General features: G+C 42.1%; 2 protein-coding genes and 1 pseudogene across 3 annotated transcripts in view; 1 reads left to right on the top strand and 2 right to left on the bottom strand.

Annotated features, from left to right (window-relative positions):
* The window catches only part of LOC117361092 (2'-5'-oligoadenylate synthase 1-like), a 66,590-nt gene extending 61,314 nt beyond the window's left edge, over nucleotides 1-5,276 (top strand). Inside the window, exon 9 of the mRNA XM_033946004.1 lies at nucleotides 5,120-5,276. Within this exon, the coding sequence (XP_033801895.1) occupies nucleotides 5,120-5,276 (157 nt within the window). The remainder of the gene's footprint in view (nucleotides 1-5,119) is intronic.
* A 6,180-nt stretch (nucleotides 5,277-11,456) lies between these two features.
* Nucleotides 11,457-18,619, bottom strand: LOC117360982 (annotated as a pseudogene).
* Nucleotides 18,620-19,492: 873 nt separating this feature from the next.
* Nucleotides 19,493-22,636, bottom strand: part of LIX1 (limb and CNS expressed 1) — a 182,177-nt gene continuing 179,033 nt past the window's right edge. The window contains exon 6 of one of the 2 annotated variants that reach the window (XM_033914046.1): nucleotides 19,493-20,930. In XM_033914046.1, coding sequence (XP_033769937.1) covers nucleotides 20,646-20,930 — 285 coding nt within the window. In that variant the 3' untranslated portion in view covers nucleotides 19,493-20,645. The remainder of the gene's footprint in view (nucleotides 20,931-22,636) is intronic. The other variant, XM_033914140.1, reaches the window with a different exon arrangement.

Here is a 22,636-nt window from a genome sequence, read left to right as displayed (position 1 = left end):
TCTAGGTCATTAATGAATATATTGAACAGCAGTGGTCCTAGCACTGACCCCTACGGGACACCGCTTGTAACTGCTTCCCATTCCGAGTAGTGTCACTTTACTCCCACCCTCTGCCTCCTGTCCTTCAGCCAATTACAGATCCATCTGTGCACGTCTCCTTCCACTCCGTGGTTCCACAGTTTTCTTAGCAGGCGCTCATGCCTTGTCGAAGGCTTTTTGGAAGTCCAGATATATGATGTCTATGGGGTCACCATGGTCCAATTGTTTGTTTATCCTCTCGAAGAAGCACAGTAGGTTCGTTTGGCAAGATCTTCCTTTACAGAAACCATGCTGGCTGGATCTCATCAGATTATTTCTCTCCACAAGCTCTAGTAGTGAGTGGATGATGGGTTAGGTGACCCAATGGGGGCTTGGAAGTCCATGCCATCCACTAGTCCTAGCTGACATGGCAGGAAGTTGGGGGATATATGGTATTAAGTTAACTGATATGTGTTTTGTTATATAAGTAGTGTATGATTAATTTTGTTGTCAATAAACACGCTGTGACCTAGTTTCTTTCAACAAATTGTCTGACTGTTATTGAAAAGGGGTTACTTGATAAACATGGGTTAGGGAAAGAGGGAGTGGGAATGGGGGGAGGGTAGATGCCCTATGAAACCATTCCAGGTTCAAGAGTTAAAGATAAGAAATCTCAAATCAAAATTATTAAAGGAACCAAATTCCTCTCATATGAGGAAAAGCATAAAAGGTTAGGGCTCTTCAGCTTGAAAGAGAGATGGATGAGGGGAGGGAAAGTCCATAGTCTGCTATTGAGATAGACATGGGGGAAAGTCACTGCTTATTCCTGGTATCAGTAGCATGGAATCTGCTACTCTTTGAGATTCTGCCAGATGCTTGAGACCTGGATTGGCCACTGTTAGAAACCTGGGCTATATGGAGTGTTGGTCTGACCTAGTATGACTATTCTTATCTTCTTAACCACACATCACTTAGTTCTTGGAAAAACCCAACTCTGCCATTGATGACTGATCTGAATCCAGTTGGATGATTAAAACCATTCACTGTGACACTGATTCCTTATGAAGATTCATTTCACCTCTTCTTTCTTGTTTTTTGGGTGACTCAAGCCAGATAACTCAGTTTGCTAGTATTTTCTAGTCTATTTTGATGATTTCAGGTAATTTTCTTATCATGATAATCTTATTTAATTACTAGATAGCTAATAAATCACTTCAAAGCATCTCTATAGCTCTTTGTTAACTACATTTATGGTAGCAAGATCCCATGATGATTTTTTTTTAACTACTAGTTTTTATGGTTGCAAAACAGAACATTTTGAGCTAAATTATTCCTGATAATGTCTTATACTGAAAGAACTAAACAGAAATGAAGCAAACCTCTGGCACAGCTGAGACAAGATCAGCAAGAGGCATCTAGCCCACAGCTTAAGGAAACCAAATGAAGCAAATAAAATGGTCACCCTTAAGTCAAGAATTAAGTTTAAATAGCGATTTTAATAAATCTACAACATATGACATAGAGGGGCATTTCTGAAAGGCTTCAAAAAATAAGTGAGATGGACATTTGTGTGTTAAGGACATCCAGCATGAGCAGCCATTTTACAAACTGGAATATCTAACATATGAACATCAAAAAAAGCAGGGACAAGGAAGTATCCCTGGCAGCATTTGTAGAAGAATTACCACAGAAACGTCCCTACAGAGCAGAGGGGCAAACTAGTGTGGTGCAGTGATTAAAGCTTCAGCACCCTGAGGTTGTGGGTTCAAACCCACACTGCTCTTTGTGACCTTGGGCAAGTCACTTAATCCCCCCCTTGCCCCAGGTACATTAGATAGATTGTGAGCCCACCAGGACAGACAGGGAAAATGCTTGAGTACCTTCAAACCCACACTGCTCCTTGTGACCTTGGGCAAGTCACTTAATCCCTCCCCCTTGCCCCAGGTACATTAGATATATTGTGAGCCCACCAGGACAGACAGGGAAAATGCTTGAGTACCTGAATAAATTAATGTAATCCATTCTGAGCTCCCCTGGAAGAGCAGTATAGCAAAATAAATAGTGGTTACTGCAGTGTACTTTAAACTAAGGGACATAAGCTCAAATCCCACTTTAACTCTTATTTTGTAATTATGAAGTCCTACAAGAACAACAAAATACATACTTTACCTGAATATATACTACTTCAATAGCCTTCAGGCTTGCAGGTGGCTTATATATATTTAAGTACAGTATCTGGAGGGCTCACAATAAATAAATAAAGTTAAAGTGGGATTTGAACCTGGGTCCCCTGGTTTAAAATCCACCACTCTAACCACTAGAGTACTTCTCAGACTTAAAATACCTGAAGTTGTCATAGAGCCTGGTATCTCCTTTCTATTTCACTTTCAGGGAAGAGGGAGGAGGACAGCAACCACTGAGGGATTAAGGAGGTGTTGTGCCTCTTTGGATGTTTCTTCCCATTCAGTAATCTCTATTGGACAACTTGATTTTGATCTCTCAGTAGTCCCTTTGTTATTTGAAATACTGCACTCCAAAATAATAAGGCTACCAAATACTAAACGATCACTATTAAACAATACAACTTTGGGGGATGGTCTTAGTGATCTGGCCAATTGGAATCTTAGGCCACTCCCAGCATATCCCAGAATGCACTGGGAGATGGGCCTAAGATTCTGGTTGGCCCAGGTGTTCGGGGGGGGGGGGTCACGGCAATTATTGGCAGGAAGGACTGGGCATCTCTCCTGCTACAATCATTGTGGGAGAGTTAGAGCGGGTGCAGGCAGGAGGGACTGGGCATCCATCCTGCTGCGATCGTTGCAGGGGGGAGGGGGAAACGGTTCCATGATTCCCTAACTGGCGCTTATGACAGATGCTGGTTAGAGAATCATGGTTTTAGGCGAAGGACTGGTTCCTCCCATACCTAAAAGGTCTTGACTTGGGCAAATATTTTGTGCTGGAATAGGGCTTAAAGCAGATATAGTGGCAGTCTGGGCGATTAAACACCTAAACATACAGGTAGGCCATTCTAAAAAAAAAACACATTTTGGACATTTTTTTTGAGAATGGACATTTCCCTGCCTACTGTGGGCACCTAGGCCCTGATTCTCTAAAAGTGCGTCCCGATTTTAGGCAGCTGTAGGCGTCCTACAGCTGTCTAATCAGCCAATCGGGATGCACGTTTTTTTAAAAAAAATGCTCCCCAGGCAGGCCGCCTATATTGAAGGCGAGGCCCGCAAGACACCTAGGCCCTGATTCAGGCCTGCCTGGGGAGCATTTTTTTTTAAAAAACGTGCATCCCGATTGGCTGATTAGACAGCTGTAGGACGTCTACAGCTGCCTAAAATCGGGACGCACTTTTAGAGAATCAGGGCCCTAGTGCCTTAGGTCAAAAAGGGACTTAGATGTTTTTTCGATTATGCCCCTTCAGGGCTTCTAATTTTAAGTTTTAACTCAAAACACAGATATGACACTTCCAATGAAAAAAAAAAAAAAAAGGTATTTATTACACAAACACCAGAAGACCCCACTTCCACTCATTCTCTCTCATGCTTCCACTTGCTTATTTTGTATCCTCCAGTCATTTTTTGTGTCATTTCTGTGCTGACAGCTCGTTGACTTAAACATGCATATTTTCATAAAGGTGACTAATAAAATCCCAAATAAATAAATATCTGATTCCGCTAGAAAAGGTGAAACCAGCAATGGCACCTGTGGTGCAAAAACACAGACAAACCACTAATATTTTTAGTACCCTCAAAGACCCGCTCGTTTGCTGGAAATTTAGAAAAACCTAGGAACAGAAGTCCTAATTATATTTTCTATGTAATGCAGACTAGAGAATGGCACGGGGCCAAATTTGTCTCCGTCCCCGCATGAACTCAATTTCCCCGTCCTGTCCCTGCGAGTTTTGGTGCTGTCCCTGTCTCTCTCCATTCCCGTAAGCTCTGCCTTAACCGCAAAAGCCTCAAACACTTAGGATTTTATAGTGTTTGAGGCTTCTGGAGATGAGGACGGAGCTTGAAGGAATGGGGCAGGGACAGGAAAAGAACTCACGGGGACAGGACGGGAAAATCAGTCCCTGCAGGGATGGGGATACATTTATCCCTGTGTCATTCTCTAATGCAGACCACTAAGTTTTGCAGTTTTTACGACTCCAGATGAAAACATTGAAAGAGTTGCCAGTCTATTTAATTTTATAAAAACCTGTAACTTTTGTTGGTGTCCGTGTTAAGTGGGATTAGGCTGATTAGACTTGGATCAATCCTCTTCCCTTTTCCTTCTGTCCTATTGGTATATTGGTGTTCCTTTCTCTCTGATATTAATCTGTAAACAGCCTTGTGCGTTTGCTCTTTAGGCAGTATAGAAAGTACTGTAATAAATATAAACATCCGCTCCAAATTTGGATGGTGAGAGATATTGGGATTTCCTTTGATTCCCTCTCTTGATTAGATCTAATTGGGATATTTCGTATCATAATTTGTTCCTCATGCAATATAGGGCTCCTTTTACTAAGGTGCGCTAGTGCTTTAACGCACTAGACCTTAACACCAGCATTGAGCTGGCATTCGTTCTAGAAGCGTAGCGCACGGTAATTTCCTGCGTGCGCTAAAAACGCTAGCGCACCTTCGTAAAAGGAGCCCATAATCAAATGACGTAAAACATGTTTCTATGATCTGGAAAGCCAAAATTTGTCCTTTCATCTCCAGAAAACATTGGGAATGCATTACATTTTGATCAGACAGATAGTCCCAACCACCTGGATTGTCTTGAAGCCAAACATAAGCTCTCATGTACTAAGCCATGGTAGAGGTTTCTGCCGTGGCCCGGATCGCTAAATACTCCAATGCTGCTCTGACGCTCATAAGAATTCTATGAGTGTCGGAGCAGCGTTGGAGCATTTAGCGCTCCGGGCCACGGCAGAAACCTCTACTATGGCAGAGTAAAAAAAAAAGGGGGGAGGGGAATTAGAGGTCAGACTCAAATATATCCATTTAAGCTTGTTAGGCAGTGTTGTACTACTTTGATATATTTGTAGTTGTGTGATGTTTAGGTGATTTTGTTAATCAATTTTTTTTATTTTTTATTTTTTAAATTTCAGGCCATTTGTTTTAGATCCAGCAAATCCTACTTTTAATGTGTGCGAGAGCAGCAATGCCTGGGATGAAGTGGCTGAGGTTGCAAAGCAGAGCCTTCTCAAGCCACTTTTGAATGGAGCACCAGCCAAAGAACCCTGGCTTTTTACCGACAGTTGGTAAAGAGGGCACTGCCAAATGATTGATTTGTATTAGACTGTATTAGTTGCTCTGTGTAATAAAAAGTGGTTCATTTTCAAGCTTTTATGACTATTTTTTTAATGTTTTTGTGAACTTGCATTCAAGCTTGCTTTATTGTTTTTTTACCTAATATTTTGTCTGCATCTTTGTTGCCCCAGTTTGAAAAAATGATCAGCATTTAAGGAGAGATTGGTAGCGATACCAATTTGGGCTTTGTGGCCCAGCAATCACTAGACCGGATAGTTTCAAGGATATAGTTAGAAATCTTTAGAACAACGGTGCTAGATTTTTCTTAGCACAGGCCGGCAATGTAAATGCTTTGACGCTCATAGAATTCCTATATCTCTCACCACCATCTAAAAATGAATATGGCTAAAATGGAGCTGCTCATCTTCCTGCCTAAACCTACCTCCCCACTTCACCCATTCTCTCTTTGTGTGAACAATACTCTCATCCTCCCTGTTTGGTCAGCTCGCAGTCTCAGAGTCATCTCCTTCTCCACCCAGATACAACGGTGACGGGACTAAATCGCGCGAGACAACGGCGCACCGACAACTGAGCGCAGACAACTGAGCGCAAGGTTGACGGCGCGCCGAAGAAAAGCACTATTTTAAAGGGCTCCGACAGGGTGTGTGTGTGTGGGGGGGAACCTCCCCCACTTTACTTAACAGACATTGCGCTAGCGTTGTGGGGGGTTTGGGGGGTTGTAACCCCCCACATTATACTTAAAACGGAACTTTTTCCCTAAAAAAACAGGCAAAAAGTTCGGTTTCAAGTATAATGAGGGGGGTTACAACCCCCCAAACCCCCCACAACGCCAGCGCGATGTCTGTTAAGTGAAATAGGGGGGGTTCCCCACCAACACCCCCCGTCGGACCCTTTAAAATAGTGCTTTTCTTCGGCGCACCGTCAACCTTGCGCTCAGTTGTCTGCGCTCAGTTGTCGGCGCGCCGTTATCTCGCGCGATTTTGTCTATGAACCAGATACAACATATCACTAAAACCTGCTGCTTCTTCCTCTATAATATTTTGAAAATCCAAACCTTCCTGTCTATGCACACTACCAAAACCCTTATCCGTGCCCTCATCACCTCACGGTTAGATTATAGGAACTTGCTACTCTCAGGTCTTCCATTCAGCTATTTTTCTCCTCTTCAATCCATCCAGAATTTGGCTGCACAACTCATATTCTGTAAGTTACCCTCTTCTAAAGTCACTTCATTGGCTTCCCATCCATTTCTGAATACTGTTTAAACTCCACTTACTGACCTACAAATACATTCACTCAGCTACCCCTCACTATCTCTCTTCACTTATCTCCCCCTATGTTCCCACCTCCCACGAGCTCTGCTCAGCTGGTAAGTCCCTCCTATCTGTGCTCTTCTCTGCCTCTGCCAAATCCAGACTCCATCACTTCTACCTTGCTGCACCCTATGCTTGAATAAAGCTGCCCGAATCCCTACTAAACCGTTCAAAGTTGTTAAAACCCATGCAGACTGTGAAAAATTGCAGGAAGACCTTAGGAAATTAGAAGACTGGGTGTCCAAATGGCAGATGAAATTGAATATGGATAAATGCATAGTGATGCACATTGGTAAGAATAATCCAAATCATGGTTACCAGATGCAATTGTCCACCTTGGGGGTCTGTGCACAACAAAAAGATCTGGGTGTCATTATAGACAATACACTGAAACGTTTTGTCTAATGTGTGGCCATGACAAAAAAGCAAATACGATGCTAGAAATTATTAGAAAAGGGATGATAAATAAGACTATGAATGTTATAATGCCTCTGTACCACTCCATGGTGCGACCTCACCTTGATTATTGTGTTCAATTCTGGTTGCTATATCTCATAAAAAGATATAGCGGAATTAGAAAAGGTTTAAAGATGGTAAAGGGTATGGAACTCCTCTCATATTAGGAGAGGCTAGAGAGGTTAGGGCTCTTCAACGTGGAAAAGTGATAGTTGAGGGGAGATATGATTGAAGTCTACACAATCCTGAATGGTGTAGAATGGGTACAAGTGAATCGATTTTTTACTCCAACAAAAATTATGAAGACTAAGGGATGCTCAATGAAGTTACTGGGAAATACTTTTAAAACCAATAGAAGGAAATATTTTTTCACTCAGAGAATAGTTAAGCTCTGGAACTCATTACCAGAGTATGTGGTAAGAGTGGTTAGCAGTTTAAAAAAATATGTTTGGACATGTTCCTGAAGGAAAAGTTTGTCTGCTATTGAGACAGATATTAGGGAAACCACTGCTTGCCCTGGGATCGGTAGCTACTATTTGGGTTTTTGCTACTATTTGGATTTTTGCCATTAACTAGTGACCAGGATAGACTACTGTGGAAACAGGATATTGGGCTAAATTCGCCATTGGTCTGACTCAGTTTGGCTAATGTTCTTATGGTTCAGAAATCGCTATTCAATTAATTTGCGAGCACATCTCAGGCACATCTGGGTGCCCTGTATAGAATCTGGAGGTATGTGTTTGCTGGGCTTTTTTTTTTTTTTTTAAATGAGGCCAAGCATTTCATATGCATGATAACTGATATGTAAACACTATCAAGTTTTTACCTGCAAGTGGCAGAAGGAAGAAAAGAAAGAGGATTCTTCTGACTATCGGGATATCACATCCAGGTGACAAAGATGAACCACATATGCATGGAACAAGTGGAGATAACTCATCCACCTATTTTCCACATTTCACTTTTATCTCAGCTTTTTTTTTAAGTTCTGCTAGATGAAAAATGTGCTATTAGGATGGTAAATGATTTTTATAGCATAGTTGGAAATCAGCCCGCAGAACAACAGGATCTGTTTTTTCATAACTTGCTGAACCGGAACGTACGCAGGTAAGACTAGACTCGGTTAGAGCACTGGTCTTTGACCTAAGGGCCACCACGTGAGCGGACTGCTGGGCATGATGGACCACTGGTCTGACCCAGCAGTGGCAATTCATATGTTCTTATGTTGCATTGCTCTGTCTAATAAAAAAAAAAAAGTAAAGTAGATTTGGCTTTCACCAGTACATTGTCTTGTTACAGCAATGGCTGGCACCAGGCTATCCTAGACTCCATTCAGTCTTTGTACTTGAATGATACACTTTTGGGGAAAGTGATGATGGCTTTTTTTCTTATACGAAAAGGGAAGCTAGAAGAAAGAAAAATGAAAGAGGAGGCCCTATAGTTACACGGCAGGAGAAGGGAGTGACTGTTTCCTGAAAAATTTGAAAATGAGTAAAACAGAGCTGCAAGAAAATGTTCTCTGTTTAATGTAAGCAGGAGAACTGAAATGGGGTATACTCTATTAATAAGCCACATCTATCAAGCAGGCACGATCCCTTCACATTGTTGACACATATTCCCTATCATTTATAATCCTAGAATTTAACTGGTCAATGTTCAACCCATGGGGGAAAGTGTGTGGGTTTTTTTTAAAAAACACTGGCCATTACAGGCTTTCTATAGACAGAAGATATTCAGCGTCTGTCCGTACCTGGATACCAGCGCTGAATTCCAGGTTTAATGCAATAGCTGATACTTATCAGGGTATTGGGTATGTGTAACTGAAAATCTAGAGCAGGACTTATCTGTAGAGGAGCTGCTTAGTGGTTAGAAACCCTGCCTCAGCACCCTGAGTTTATGGGTTCAATTCCCACACTGCTCCTTGTGAACCTGGGTAAGTCACTTACCCTCCTTTGCCCCTAGGTACAGTAGTTAGCTTGTGAGCCCACTGGGACAAATATACCTGAATGTAAACCACTTCAAATAGAAGCGGTATGTAAGAAATGTAAATACTCAGCTAAGTTCCACTGAATATCGGGCTCTGAATATTCATTATGGGCTTTATCCTAAATAGATCACCTTTCTTAACCGCTTTGAGCTTCCATTGTCCATGGCTGCTCCTTAAATTTCCTCAAAGCGTGATTTGTAAGCATGAAAAAGCCATTTTTTGTATACCTGCACATGTTCTCATAGTGTATGTTTTTACTTGAATTTTCTTTACTCATGTACTACAAACATAGCTGGGATTAAGGTATACACAATAGGGCAAATTTTATAAATGGCGTCTTGATTGTAGACAGCGGTAGGGGTCATTGGAATGCAAAGATGTGATTTGGAATGCATGAGTGGACTTTGTGGATGGGCATTTTTGAGAGAACATCTAAGTCAGAATCAGGATGTCCTGCTCATAATGTCAAAACAAGTCCACCTCACAGCCATTTGCAAACAGGAATATTGGGCTTTTCTGTTCAAAAATACATGAGGACATTATAGCATTGAAAAAGTCCAAAATGAAGTCAGTGTGGCGCAGTAGTTAAAGCTACAGGCTCAGCATCCTGAGGTTGTGGGTGCAAACCCATGCTATTCCTTTACAAAGCCACGCTAGTGTTTTTAGCGCTGGCCGTAGCGGTAAGACCTTTGACATTCTTAGGAATTCTATGAGTGTCGGAGTTCTTACAGTTGCAGCTGGTACTAGAAATGCTAGTGTGGCTTTGCCCCAGGTACATTAGACAGATTGTGAGCCCGCCGGGACAGACAGGGAAAAATGCTTGAGTACCTGAATAAATTCATGTAAACATGTAAATTCTGAGCTACCCTGGGAGAACGGTATAGAAAATTGAAATAAATTTTAAAACAAAAATGAAATGCCCAAAAAAGCAGACACAAAAACATTTGTCTAGTATCATTTGTTTAAGAATGGTCACTGACACAAGCCTGTCTGTACTTTAAACAACAGGAACCAGGTACAAATCCCACCTTAATTCATTTATGTTACTGTGAGCCCTCCAGGACCAGATACAAATCTACTATACCTAAAGGGAAAACCACTGCACTAGCCATCACACTTGCAGGTGTCTTCTAAATTCAGAAACAGAAGGTACTTTTATGCTCCAGGATGGCTCACCTATGGCAAGTAGATGAAAGCTAATCTGTTGGTTTTGAATTGGAATAAAACTGAAATTATGTTTATTGGTCAAGGCCACATCTTCAAAAAGATATAAAAAGGATGGAGTTGGTCCAGAGGAAGGCTGCTAAAATGGTGCATGGTCTTCATCATAAAGCATATGAGGACAAACTTAAAGATCTTTCAATCTGTATACTTTAGAGCAGGGGTGTCCAATGTCGGTCCTCGAGGGCTGCAATCCAGTCGGGTTTTCAGGATTTCCCCAATGAATATGCATTGAAAGCAGTGCATGCAAATAGATCTCATGCATATTCATTGGGGAAATCCTGAAAACCCGACTGGATTGCGGCCCTCGAGGACCGACATTGGACACCCCTGCTTTAGAGGAAAGGCGGGAGTGAACGGAGATATGATAGAGAAGTTTAAATACATGCAAGGCGTAAATGCACATGAGTCAAATCTCTTTCATTTGAGAGGAAGTTCTGGAATGAGAGGGCATAGAATGAAATTGAGGTGATAGGCTCAGGAGTAACCTAAGGAAATATTTTTTTTTTTACAGAAAGGGTGGTAGATGTGTGGAACAGTCTGCCGGTAGAGGTGATGGAGACAGAGACTGTGTCTTATTTCAAGAAAGCCTGGGATAGGCACGTGGAATCTCTTAGAGAGAAGAGGAGATGATGGTTACTGCGGATGGGACTTTTGGCCTTTATCTGCCATCATGTTTCTGTTTAAGATCAGTCGCTGCTGCAGGTGGGTGGGTGATGTAATGTTACCCATTTTGCCTCATATAAGGTTACTAGGAGGCTGATTAGGTAAGTGATGCTTGATGTAGCAGGCAACTCCAAAAGTAGTACTTGCTGCATGCTAGTCTCAGGCAGGTGCTGATTACAAAATCATGGCTCCTATCAAGAAATAATTCAAGCTGTTTAGGGTCATAAAATACATAATAAATATTTTGCAATTTAATTAAACATTTAGAAGGAAATCTAAAAAAAAAAAAATCACCACCACTTTGACTTACACTTGTGTGCAGATTCAAGAACGATGTATGTTCTCCTGAATCTCCCTGTACAAATCAATAAAGCACCACATATTCTGACCAATAGACATCATTGATCTATATCTGAAAAACATTTTAAGAATAAAGTTCTTATCAGCTTCAAAGACCATAAGTTAGCTCATGGGTCCCCTTTTCCATAGATTTTCCAAAATCTCTATCTATCTGGGGAGACATCAACCACTCCTTCACCTATAGCCTCTACCTGAAACTCCAAAGGCTTTTTTTATATGGTAGAGAAAATATAATTTTATTGGTGTCAGCTTCTCATCTGGGATCTTTAACACATCTACTAAATATTTTTTAAACAATTCTCTTGCTAACAATGTATCCAATTTAGGGAAGTCCAAGATTCTCATATTACATCTCTGCAAAGAATTTTCAACCATTTCCAGTCTACCTTGTAGGTCAGAATAGGCCCACAGAACCTTCTCCTGACTCTCCTGAATTTCTTTCACTTTGTCTCCAAAATCAGCACTCTCCCCAGTAACAGATACTAACTGTTTTTCAAGGTAGGAGACACAAGGGCCCAAATTATCTACAGTATGTTTCACCAAAGTCAATCTTTTACTTAGTTTCATATCCAGGGACTTAATCGCCTCCCATATTGAAAGAAGAGTTACCTCTAAAGAAGCCCCCATGGGCAGCATACCGATGGAAGAGCCTTCCTGCACACCAGTAGCCCCTAGGTCAGTGGTTTCAAACTTGCGACCTGCTAGGTACTATTTTGAGGCCCTTGGTATTATAAAGAATGATTTTTAATGGAAAACTTGTGCCTTAAGTGTCTTGTGGTTGCTGTAACCTCACGCAAATGCTTTCCTGCATCTGTATGCAATTGTGAGGTGGAGTCCAATCGTATGTAGATGCAGGAAAGCTTTTGCGTGAGGTTACAGCAGTGAGACGGGCAACGTTCCAGAACATAAGGTAACCATTGGAGGCAGTGCAGCTTGTGCGTGTGTCCGGTGCTGGAGGAGGTGAGAGTTGAAGGCAGTTGCAGACGCGACCAACGGACACGTAAGGCACAAGTTTTCCATAAAGAATCATTCTTTATAAATGAAATTTCTTTATTTTCCACTGCCATACCCATGAAGGTAAGTAGTCACATTTTTTGACCATATTCTGTTCATGTGACAGGCCAAGGGAGTCAATAAAGTCTTTGTTGTGTTGGTAAAACCTGACATAGGATGATAATTTACCACTCACAAAGATGATCAAAAGATCGTGAATAAGTTCTCCTTCTAAGAATTTGACTGGCTTCAAAACAAGAAGATGGTCAATGAGAAAAGTTTTGGGGGTCCTTCAATGCACATACAATACATCTGTGAGCTTCCTCTCTGGCAAGCGACACATTGACTTCCGTGTAACTACCCAGCAGCTCCACCATGACCTTTGCAGTAGCATCATTCTTTTTGCAGTCCACAAGTGCTTCATAAAGTAATCTCAAAAGTGTGTGCTTTTTGTCTGTGCTCAGCTTCCAGTCAGAAATCCATTTTTGAACCTGGTCAAGATCTGTTGGAATATACTGGATAGCATTGCACGTGGATGCAACTTTTATAAGGCCACAATAAACTGTATCCCTCGCAGGGATGTTTTTGTCCATTCCATGGAAGAGATTGCTTAGCAACTGTAACCAGAGAGATGGACGCTCCCCATCCCGAAATTTGATTAATTTCTCACTCAAACCAGAGAAAATATTTCTTCACACAACGTATAATTAAACTCTGGAATTCATTGCTGGAGAATGTGGTGAAATCAGGTAGCTGAGTGGGGTTTTAAAAGGCTTGGCTAATTTCCTAAAAGAGAAGTCCATAGGCCATTATTGTGATGGCTTGAGGGAATCCACTGCTTATTCTTAGGATAAGCGGCATAAAATAAGTTTTATTACTTGGGATCTAGCTAGGTACTTGGGACCTGAGTTGACCACTGTTGGAAACAGGATATACTGGGCTTGAGAGACCTTCAGTCTGTCCCAGTATGGCAATTCTTATGCTCTTATCTACAGACTCTTGTTTTCATGATTGTGCAAGACCTGGGCCTGGCCTGTGCAACTCTATAGTCCTACTTGCATTCCTTCCTAAATCCCTCCCCTCCCACACACACAATCTGTCTGCTTACCTTCCAGAGTGCTATCTACCCTGTCTCCATTCTGCCCCCTATAATTTCTGTTGCCTTGCATTATCTTAACTATTCATAAAACTGTCTTTTCATCTCAACTTAAATTGTGATTAGCTGCCATGTTCCTTCAAAACCTCTGATCAGTCAAGCCATGCATTGCCCCCATATGTTTTATAAGCTTTACAAATCACATATTGGTGTCTACATAACTTCATACATTTTCCCCGTGATTTGTCCTCAATGATGCTTGCCATAATTCTGAATGCCGCACACCAGCTGGCAAAATTCTTATTAACTTGCTCAAGTTTCTTTTTGTTCAATTTGCATTTACCATGACAACCTCTCATATGGCTTCATTTTTTTCTCTTTTCAGTTATGTAAAAATGTCAACTTAGTTGTTCCTCCAATTCTTTGCTTTCACTCCCATAGGACTATATGCATCTATTGGAGTCATACATATGCATTCAGCTGGGGTTTCTGTAATTACTACCTTATAAATATCTATATTCCATGACCCCTTATGTCCTTTTATTCTTCTCTTGTTCCTGCTGCATTTGGATGCCCTCTGTCACGCTGTCATTCTCTCAATGGCACCTTGATTGATATATTTTCTTTCCTGTTCCAGGTTGAACGGACTGGTGAACCTTTCTTCACACATCTTTTGGAGGCTTTCTTTCTTTCAGCCTCCTGTGGCCTACACTGACCTTTGTACTCTTTCTTTTTTTTAGTTCCATGTAACAGCTAACCTTCTGTATACCATTTCTGCTAGTTGCCTATCCAGTGGCTCACTGCACGACCGTGTCCTCCCACTGCTTCTCGGTCTAACAGTCAAAGATGATATGTGCACTGAATGATGTCACTTTTACAGGGACGAATGGCAGGATGGGACCCAAGCTTGGCGATAGCTGAGAGCAAACCTTCTGTGAGGTCATGGGCAGCACTATAATATGGGTGGTGATAACTCCCCTGACTGTTATGACCGCAGCTCTCCAGTGCTCACTGGGATTGTTAGAGCATGAGCCCACCATACTTGCCACCCATGCAGAAACCGATACTGGTCACCCGCACCCGGACTTGGCAAAGAAAGGTATGAGCAACCTCCTTACCCAGCTTCCATTGATACCTCCAGCTGTGTTTTCACTGGTTGACTGAAATACCACTGAACTCAATCCCTCCGCTATTCAGTTCTATTTAACCGGTCAGAAATGGCTGCTGACCGGTTAAATAGCATTTTTGTGGTTAACCTCAAATATTCAGTGGGAACCAACTGGTTATCTCCTGCTAAATATTCACAGTTAGCACCTACTGCTAAACCGGCTATGTCACCTGACCTATCCAGTTAGATGTGGATATTAAGTGCTAAACTGGATAAGATTGGCAGTTAAGCTGAATCACATAACTAGAAGTCCTATATGTAACTGCTATAACTTAAGTGTTCAGTGGCCTGGCATTGAATATCAGGGTTTAACATTACTGGTAGACAGTCAAAGCACTGCTGGCTGGATATTGGGGGCCCACTAATGTACCTTACACCTTACCTTGAACTGGACCCTCTGTTTTGCCACTAACTCCTTCAATATGCCTCCTGCTCCAGGTCTCAGGTTCCCATGATAAGTAGAAAACTTAGATAGTGCTCAGGCCAGAACCATACTCTTGGGCATTTTCAGTGCCTTTGCATTCATTGATTGAGCATAATAATCCCTCACTGTTTTGTATAGCTAAAGCGCTACCAGATGCACACAGCCCTAGACATTGAACATATAAGAGACGGTCCCTGCTCGAAAGAGCTTATAATTTAATTATGACACACATAGAGGACAAAGGTGAATTTATACATGATATTTAGGTGGGAATTACAAGGGACTTAAGAAGTAGGGCAGGGTAATAAAAGGGAATGACAAGAGAGATGGGTACTGAGGAGCTGTAGAACAAATACACTTGTAGGTCAGTAAGAGGAGTTTGAACTGTTTGCAGAAATGAACAGGGAGCCAGTGAAGTGAGTTGAGGTGAGGGGTAACGTGAGCCTAGCATGATGACACTGGCAGAATACGGCAGCAGCACACTCTTGTGGTAGCTGATGGGGAAACCCAAGCCTCACCAGCCAAATACCTCCTCGGAGGCACCCAGAACTCCCTGCTGCCAAGCTCAGAAGTTAGCAGTGTGAAAACTGAGCATGCAAAGTGTACCTGCTTAGTGAGGCCCAGATGCACTAAAGCCAGCGATCGTCACTAAACCTGTTTTGACAGCTTTAGCGACGATCGCATTTGCCGACCTAATGCAGAAAATGGCTCACAGTGTGGTTTTCTGCACGATCGCTCATTCCCCTATCCGACTATGCAAATAAGCTCATTAATATTAAAATGCTATGTAGAGCGATTGCTGAACTTGGCAGCAGGAGTTTGGGGCATCTTCTGAAGAAGTCTTCAGCTGATGGGGCTTGGGGATTCCTGCCAACTCGGGTATTTATATTTTCAGTTTTGGGGAGCACAGAGCAAGGCACAGGATGAAGAGAACATTTTATGCCATCCCATTTTCCACAAATACCCAATTAAAAATTGGCATCTGGCTAAATTATAAATGCTCCAATCTTTTATGTTCTTTAAATGCAATTGAAAATTCTACAAAGACAATACACATTCACGTCATGTTTGGATGGTTGAGAAATGTAGATATGCATGTAAAAATGTACATTATTTACATTGTCTTTTTATGTGTTGTATATTATAGTTCAGAAGGTCACGATCATCCAGTATACATTATAGGCAAAAATGCAACGTTTAGCATGAAAAATTTGCTTTTAAGTTGGGGATGTACATTCGTTGGTATGCATTTGGGTTGTTAGTGCATCTTAAAAAAATTTAGTGTGCTCAAAATTGATTTAATGTGTACTAACTGATGGATTAATGTGCTTATTTTCTATTTATGCATGTTATAAGATTCTATGAAAATCAGAGTAAAAAACAAAAATTTCAAAAACCTATAAAAACTTTTGCCTGCACAGCCCTAGTTTTATTTACCCATCATAGGAGTTTTAATAGGAAATTAGTAAATAGAAGTCTGTTTACTAAACTGTGCTAAGCTAATGGAGGTGTAAGTCTACTGTAGCCATTCACACAGACCTGCGTTAACAACTACTGCATGCTAAAACTGAACCTCATTGTAAAACTCCATGCTACTTGCTTAATATGGGCAGAGATGGGATCCAGGTGGGACATGGGTGGTGACAGGGCCTGGCTAATAGCAACAGCTAGCACATAGGACAGTTCTGAATGTCAGCTGTTCCAACTGCATACAGCAAGGCTACTCAATTGCAGTCCTAGAGGTCCACAGACAGGTTAGGTTTTTAGGATCTCCACAATAAATATGCATGAGGAGAGATTTGCATGCACTTCATCCTTGGTATGCAAATCTCTCATATGCATATTCTTTGTTGGTGGCCTGAAAACCTGGCCTGGCTGTGGGCCTTGAGGACTGGAATTGAGTAGCTTTGCTGTATGCAGTTGGAACAGCTGACATTTAGAACTGTCCTGGCCTACAATATAGCTTCACTTAACCCCATTTCAAGAGATGGTGTTAAGTGCAGCTGTGTTATGCAGTCCAGTAGTATGGCCACATTGTGACAGCAAAATCCTTCCAATCCCTCTGATCTTCTTGCCTTAGTCAAAACTCCCTCCACATTGAAGACCTCCCAAAAAGAACACACCCTCTGAGCCAAAGTCCTCCCCTAAAATACCCTGACCCTCCCCAACCCTCTTGATCTTCCCGGGATTCAATTGAGGGCTGTTCTAGGAGTCTAGTAGGCCAGAGCACAAGCATGTGCCTTTATATGGCAGATTGGTCTCTAGACATAGTACAACAAGACTACCACTAGGGGTCATCATCACTGTTTTCATCCTGGAACAGTGCTAGGGTAGGAGCAAAGGAAGACTTCCTGCCTAGACCCACTGGACTACTCGAAAAACCCTCAAGTAAGTTCTGCAGAGTCAGAGGTAGGGGAGAGGGTTGGGGTATGTGGGGTTTTAGGTCAGAGGGTGTTCCTACTGAGAATCCTGTAGGAGGTTTTGGTCAGGAGGGGGAGAGTGAGTGTGTGTGAGGGGGTTACTTTTTGAGATATGGACTGGACTAGGGGGATTTCTGGTCCAGAGCAATGCTATAGAAGAGGGATCATCATTGGTGTACACTGGGCCCACATTATATACCATGGCAGATTGCACAGGTGCACCTGTTCTATCTGTCCCACTGGGAAAAATGCTTGAGTATCTCCATAAATTAATGTAAACCGTTCTGAACTCCCCTGGGAGAATGGTATTGAAAATTGAATGAATGAATGTAACATGGTCCTGCCCTGCATTTACCCAGTGTGGTAAATGCAGGGCAGATGTCTACAATGACCCCTGCATTTACAGCATAGGCAGTGCATTTACTGTACCTTAGGTTTTGCAATTTGCAGTTAAAGTACGGTAAATGCAAAAATTTGCTACATTTTAGTAGACATGCCCCATAGTGGCCTAATAGGTCACAGAATCTTCTTAATACTGCTGTAGTCTTGGCTTGAAAATTTTCAGATGTTAAAACTAGACAAAGACATTAACAGTAATAGATAATCTACAGGCATGTTGGTAGCTCTGTATGGTATCATGCCTAATTACATGTAAATTTAATATTTATGTTTCAATTTCTTAAACTGGATACTGCATGCAAGTCAACACTATAGTTTTTCTTTATGAGGATTTTAGTAACATGGTGCAATATGACTACATTTGTGAAGCAAGATGTTATAACACAACTGAGAAACAAATACATACTGTATTTTTCGCTCCATAAGATGCACTTTTGTCCCCCAATAAAGTGGGTGGAAATAAGGGTGCATCTCATGGAGCAAATACTACACCTCCCGGTACCTTTTTGTATTCCCCTGGTACATTTTTGTACTCCTGGCACTTCCCCTGCTGGATGGCTGCGGCAGCGAGAGGCAGAGCGGCGAACAAGGCAGGGGGAGGAGCGGACAGGCGATGCCAGTACAGGAGCAGGCGCTGCAGCAGCAAGGTGAGCAGCGAGCTGGCCAGCAGTGCGTACGTCATGGCTCCCGCCCGGACCCTAGTGCCCCCCTCCTCCTCACACACACACACACACACACACACACACTCAGTCCACCTGCTCTGCTCCACGCCAACCCCTACTTCCGGGACTTAGCTGGCAGGGAGCAGCCTGATTGGACAAGCCCTCACATCGCCATGCTAGCGGCTTGTCCCATGTGCTCGCGTCACAGCTTCCCAGCATCCACTCGAGTGCTGCTCGGCATGTGTGGCTGTTGTCAGATCGCTAAGCTCTAGTGGAGAGAACTGGGGCACACGTGGTTTCCTCGCGCTGCTTATATAGATGGCACGTTACTCCAATCAACTTGGATGCTAAAAGCCAAAAGCGCTGCAATCCCATAATACACCCAGGAGGCCAGTCAGAAATCTAGGGCTGGCCGCAGTCTCCCCTGCCGGGATTAAAAAAAGTAAAAAAAGGGTACGGGGAGGCCTGCCGGGATTTTAAAAAGTAAAAAAGGTATGGGTGGGCTGCCCGCCCTGTCCCTACCTGCCTGCCAGCCATTAGGCCTGCTTGCTCTGTACCCTGTCCCTGCCTGCCCTGTCCCTACCTGCCTGCCAGCCACTAGGCCTGTCTGTCCTGTGCCCTGTCCCAGCCTACCACTAGACTACTAGAGGGGGGACAGAGCACAGAGCCTGGCAAGGAGTGTGGGGTTGGGTGCAGAGCCTGGCCGGGAGAATTTGATTCAGAATGTTTTTTCTCTTGTTTCCTCCTCTAAATCTAGGGTGCGTCTTATGGTCAGGTGCATCTTATGGAGCAAAAAATACGGTACTAGCAAACCATCTTTCAAAACGAACACCTCCTGTAAGACACAATTTTAATAACATCTGCATACACATACTGTACACATATACATATTCATTTAATTCCACAAGCTAGAGCTACTGGGACACATATAATTAGAGAATGACACGGGGACATATTTTTTTCCCATCCCCGCGGGAACTCATTTTCCCATTCTGACAAGTTCTTTTCCTGTCCCTGCCCCATTTCTGCAAGCTCTGTCCTCATCTGCACAAGCCTTAAACACTTTAAAATCATAAGTGTCCAAGGCTTGTGAGGTTAAGACAGAGCTTTCAGGAATGGAACAGGGACAGCAACAAAACTCATGGGGACAGGATGGGGAAAAATTTGTTCCCATTGTCATTCTCTATATAATCTCATCAGTTCAAAAGCTCCTTTGGTTTAATGGTTAGCAGTGTGCTGAGACCTGGAGGGTAACTGGGTTCAATAACTACTGTGACTTCTTGTGACCTTGGGCAAGCCACTTAACCTTCCATTGCTCCAGGTACAAAATATAGACTGAGAGCCCACTAGGGACAGAGAAAATACCTACTGTAGCTGTGGAGTAGTCATCTAATGAAGTGAAGGAGTAGACTGGTGGTTAGTGCAGTGGCCTGAGAACCTGGGGAACTGGGCCCAATCCCACTACAGCTCCTTATGACCCTGGGCAAGTCATTTAACCCTCCAATGACACAGGTACAAAATAAGTATATATACATATATATATATATATATATATATACCACTTTGATTTTAATCATATAAAGGCAGTCTATCACATCCCTTTCCCCCTTTGGTTGTACCACAGAAAGGTGGTAAATCAAGAATCTCTAACACTAAGGGCTCCTTTTATTAAGCTGCGATAGTGTTTTTAGCACCCGCAGAATTTTAGCGCTGACATTAGCATCTAGCGCGCAGGGCAATTCTACACGTGCTAAGCACGCACTAAAACTGCTATCACAGCTTAGTAAAAGGAGCCTTTATGTTCTGCAGAGTGACTGATGATGTCAGTTTCTTGACAAGTTGCTAGTCCTAGCAGCCTTCAATACAGAAATGTGGCTAAGAATGGGAGGCACCTCAGGCATTCATTTGAATGTCAGTATCTAGTTTTTCCTACTTTTAACGTGGTCAAAAAATACGTTTTACAATGCCCCATTATATATTCTTTCTCGGTGGTAATATTTTAATCTAGTATTAAAATGTTTTGCAAAGTCTGAAATAAAAGTGGCCTTTTTTTTAAACAATAGGACTGTCCAGATGCAATGACTAGTGTCCTGGGCACATACAATGAACAGCATATGTAAGATTGTTTTTCTGGGTGAGCTCACTATAAAAGATTATTCCGGTGTGGTTGGGTAGTAGTGGTATCCTACTTCAGGGATCTGCTAGTGATAACCATTTACATTCAGAATCATCTGGTCTTCTGCTTTAGACAGGGCAACACAGTCTCCATAGACTTGGCTCAGGGCAAGACCCAGTATTTCTTTCTTTTCCTTGTAAAATCTTAGTTCTCGGCCAGCTTTCCGAGCTTCCTCCAGCTCTCGCAGAACTACTTGCAGCTCCTGAGAAATAATTCCTGTTGTCTCCTGTTCCTTCAGGATCCAGTCCAGTGCCATGTGACTCCTCATCCTCTCATCCAGGGAACACTGGGAATAGTAGGAAATGACTTCCTGACAAAATTCAAAATGGAGCTGGTTATTCACAGATAGGTCCCCAACTCTTCCATCTCTACTTTGTCAAGTTTGTACTAAGTAACAGAGACATTTGAAGGACTACCATTTATTCACAATCTGTTTATTTAACGCTTTATTTGGCATTGTTGCTCAGAAGCAACATGCGATTCTATGGCTCTTATGGGAGATCTGCATCTCCAAATGCCTGTTACCTTGGCACTGTTGCTATCGTTCAACATCAAGTTACTTAAAGCAGTCATTTCACCATCTCCAATTAAAGGATTAAAACCAAACCTTATAGCCCACTTTTTCTAAAATTCAATGCAGATTACTATTCTAAAATAACAACTGGCATTTTTTTTACACTCTAGTATAGAGAAGTAATAACCACACCAGTCCTGAACAAATCTGGATCTTATGTGGGCTTAAATCTTTCCTTGGATCAGTGTCATTTGAAGAAAGGACCTGTATAATCTCAACAGCTTGTGTCTATCATATTGGTTACAATTTGGCTTGTACAGAGCACTGCATGCAACAGAAGTTCAGATAAAGTCCAGTTGTAGCTCTTACCCAGCAAGAATAAAGTAGATGGGTTTGTTGGGGGCAGGGGGAGGATGAGAAGGAAAGATCAAATAATTAAAAATGTAAAAAATCCCATTAAAGAATGGTAGATGCTTGGGGTAAGGGTCTAGTACAGTAAGGAGGGAATTCACCAAACAGCTTTACCACTCATGAAGGGTATTAGAGCAAGCTGAATTCTAAAGCCCACTTTATACCTATGGGCTTTTAGAGGGAAAATTTATAAAAGATGCCTAAGTTAATTGGAAGCTTCCTCAAATATGGCTAAAGTAGTAAAAGCTTGTACCAGTCCCAAAATGTAGAGATAATTGAAAATATCAAAATAGCTGGACTAGTGCATAACAATTTCAATAACAATGCTTTTAGTTTTTCATGAGTGTGCCTCAGCCCCACCACTCCACCGCTGTACTATCTTGTGACTGCGTGGAGATTTATGTGGCCATTCATCATCGGCTGCTCATATCTTTTTAATTTTATAGAATTGTGAAAAAATGCCTTCATATATATTTTTTTAAAATGTTTTTCTTAATATCAAGGGTGGTGTAAATACTTAGCTCTTATCAGCCAACGTCTGGGAGTCTAACCCGACATGTTTCGCGCCAACCGGCGCTGTATCAAGGGTCTCCCGAGTACGCGCTAGTCATCCGACTCATAGTGTTGCTCAGAGTAAGATCATGTCGGGTTAGACTCCCAGACGTTGGCTGATAAGAGCTAAGTATTTACACCACCCTTGATATTAAGAAAAACATTTTTTTAAAATATATATGAAGGCATTTTTTCACAATTCTATAAAATTAAAAAGATATGAGCAGCCGATGATGAATGGCCACATAAATCTCCACGCAGTCACAAGATAGTACAGCGGTGGAGTGGTGGGGCTGAGGCACACTCATGAAAAACTAAAAGCATTGTTATTGAAATTGTTATGCACTAGTCCAGCTATTTTGATATTTTCAATTAAGTTAATTGGAAAACACCATTTAAAATGGCAAGGAACATTAAATTTAAAGCACCTACTGGCGCCTAACAAAAGGCGCAGGAATTGTGCCTCTGGAGGTACCTACTGACTCCTAATATTAATATAGGCATTGCTAAAGCTGGAAGTGATGTTAGACACCGTAAAG

The sequence above is a fragment of the Geotrypetes seraphini genome, chromosome 1 (genome assembly GCF_902459505.1).
Source record: "Geotrypetes seraphini chromosome 1, aGeoSer1.1, whole genome shotgun sequence".
NCBI classification, from domain to species: Eukaryota; Metazoa; Chordata; class Amphibia; order Gymnophiona; family Dermophiidae; genus Geotrypetes; species Geotrypetes seraphini.
This window is presented reverse-complemented; position numbering and strand designations above follow the sequence as displayed.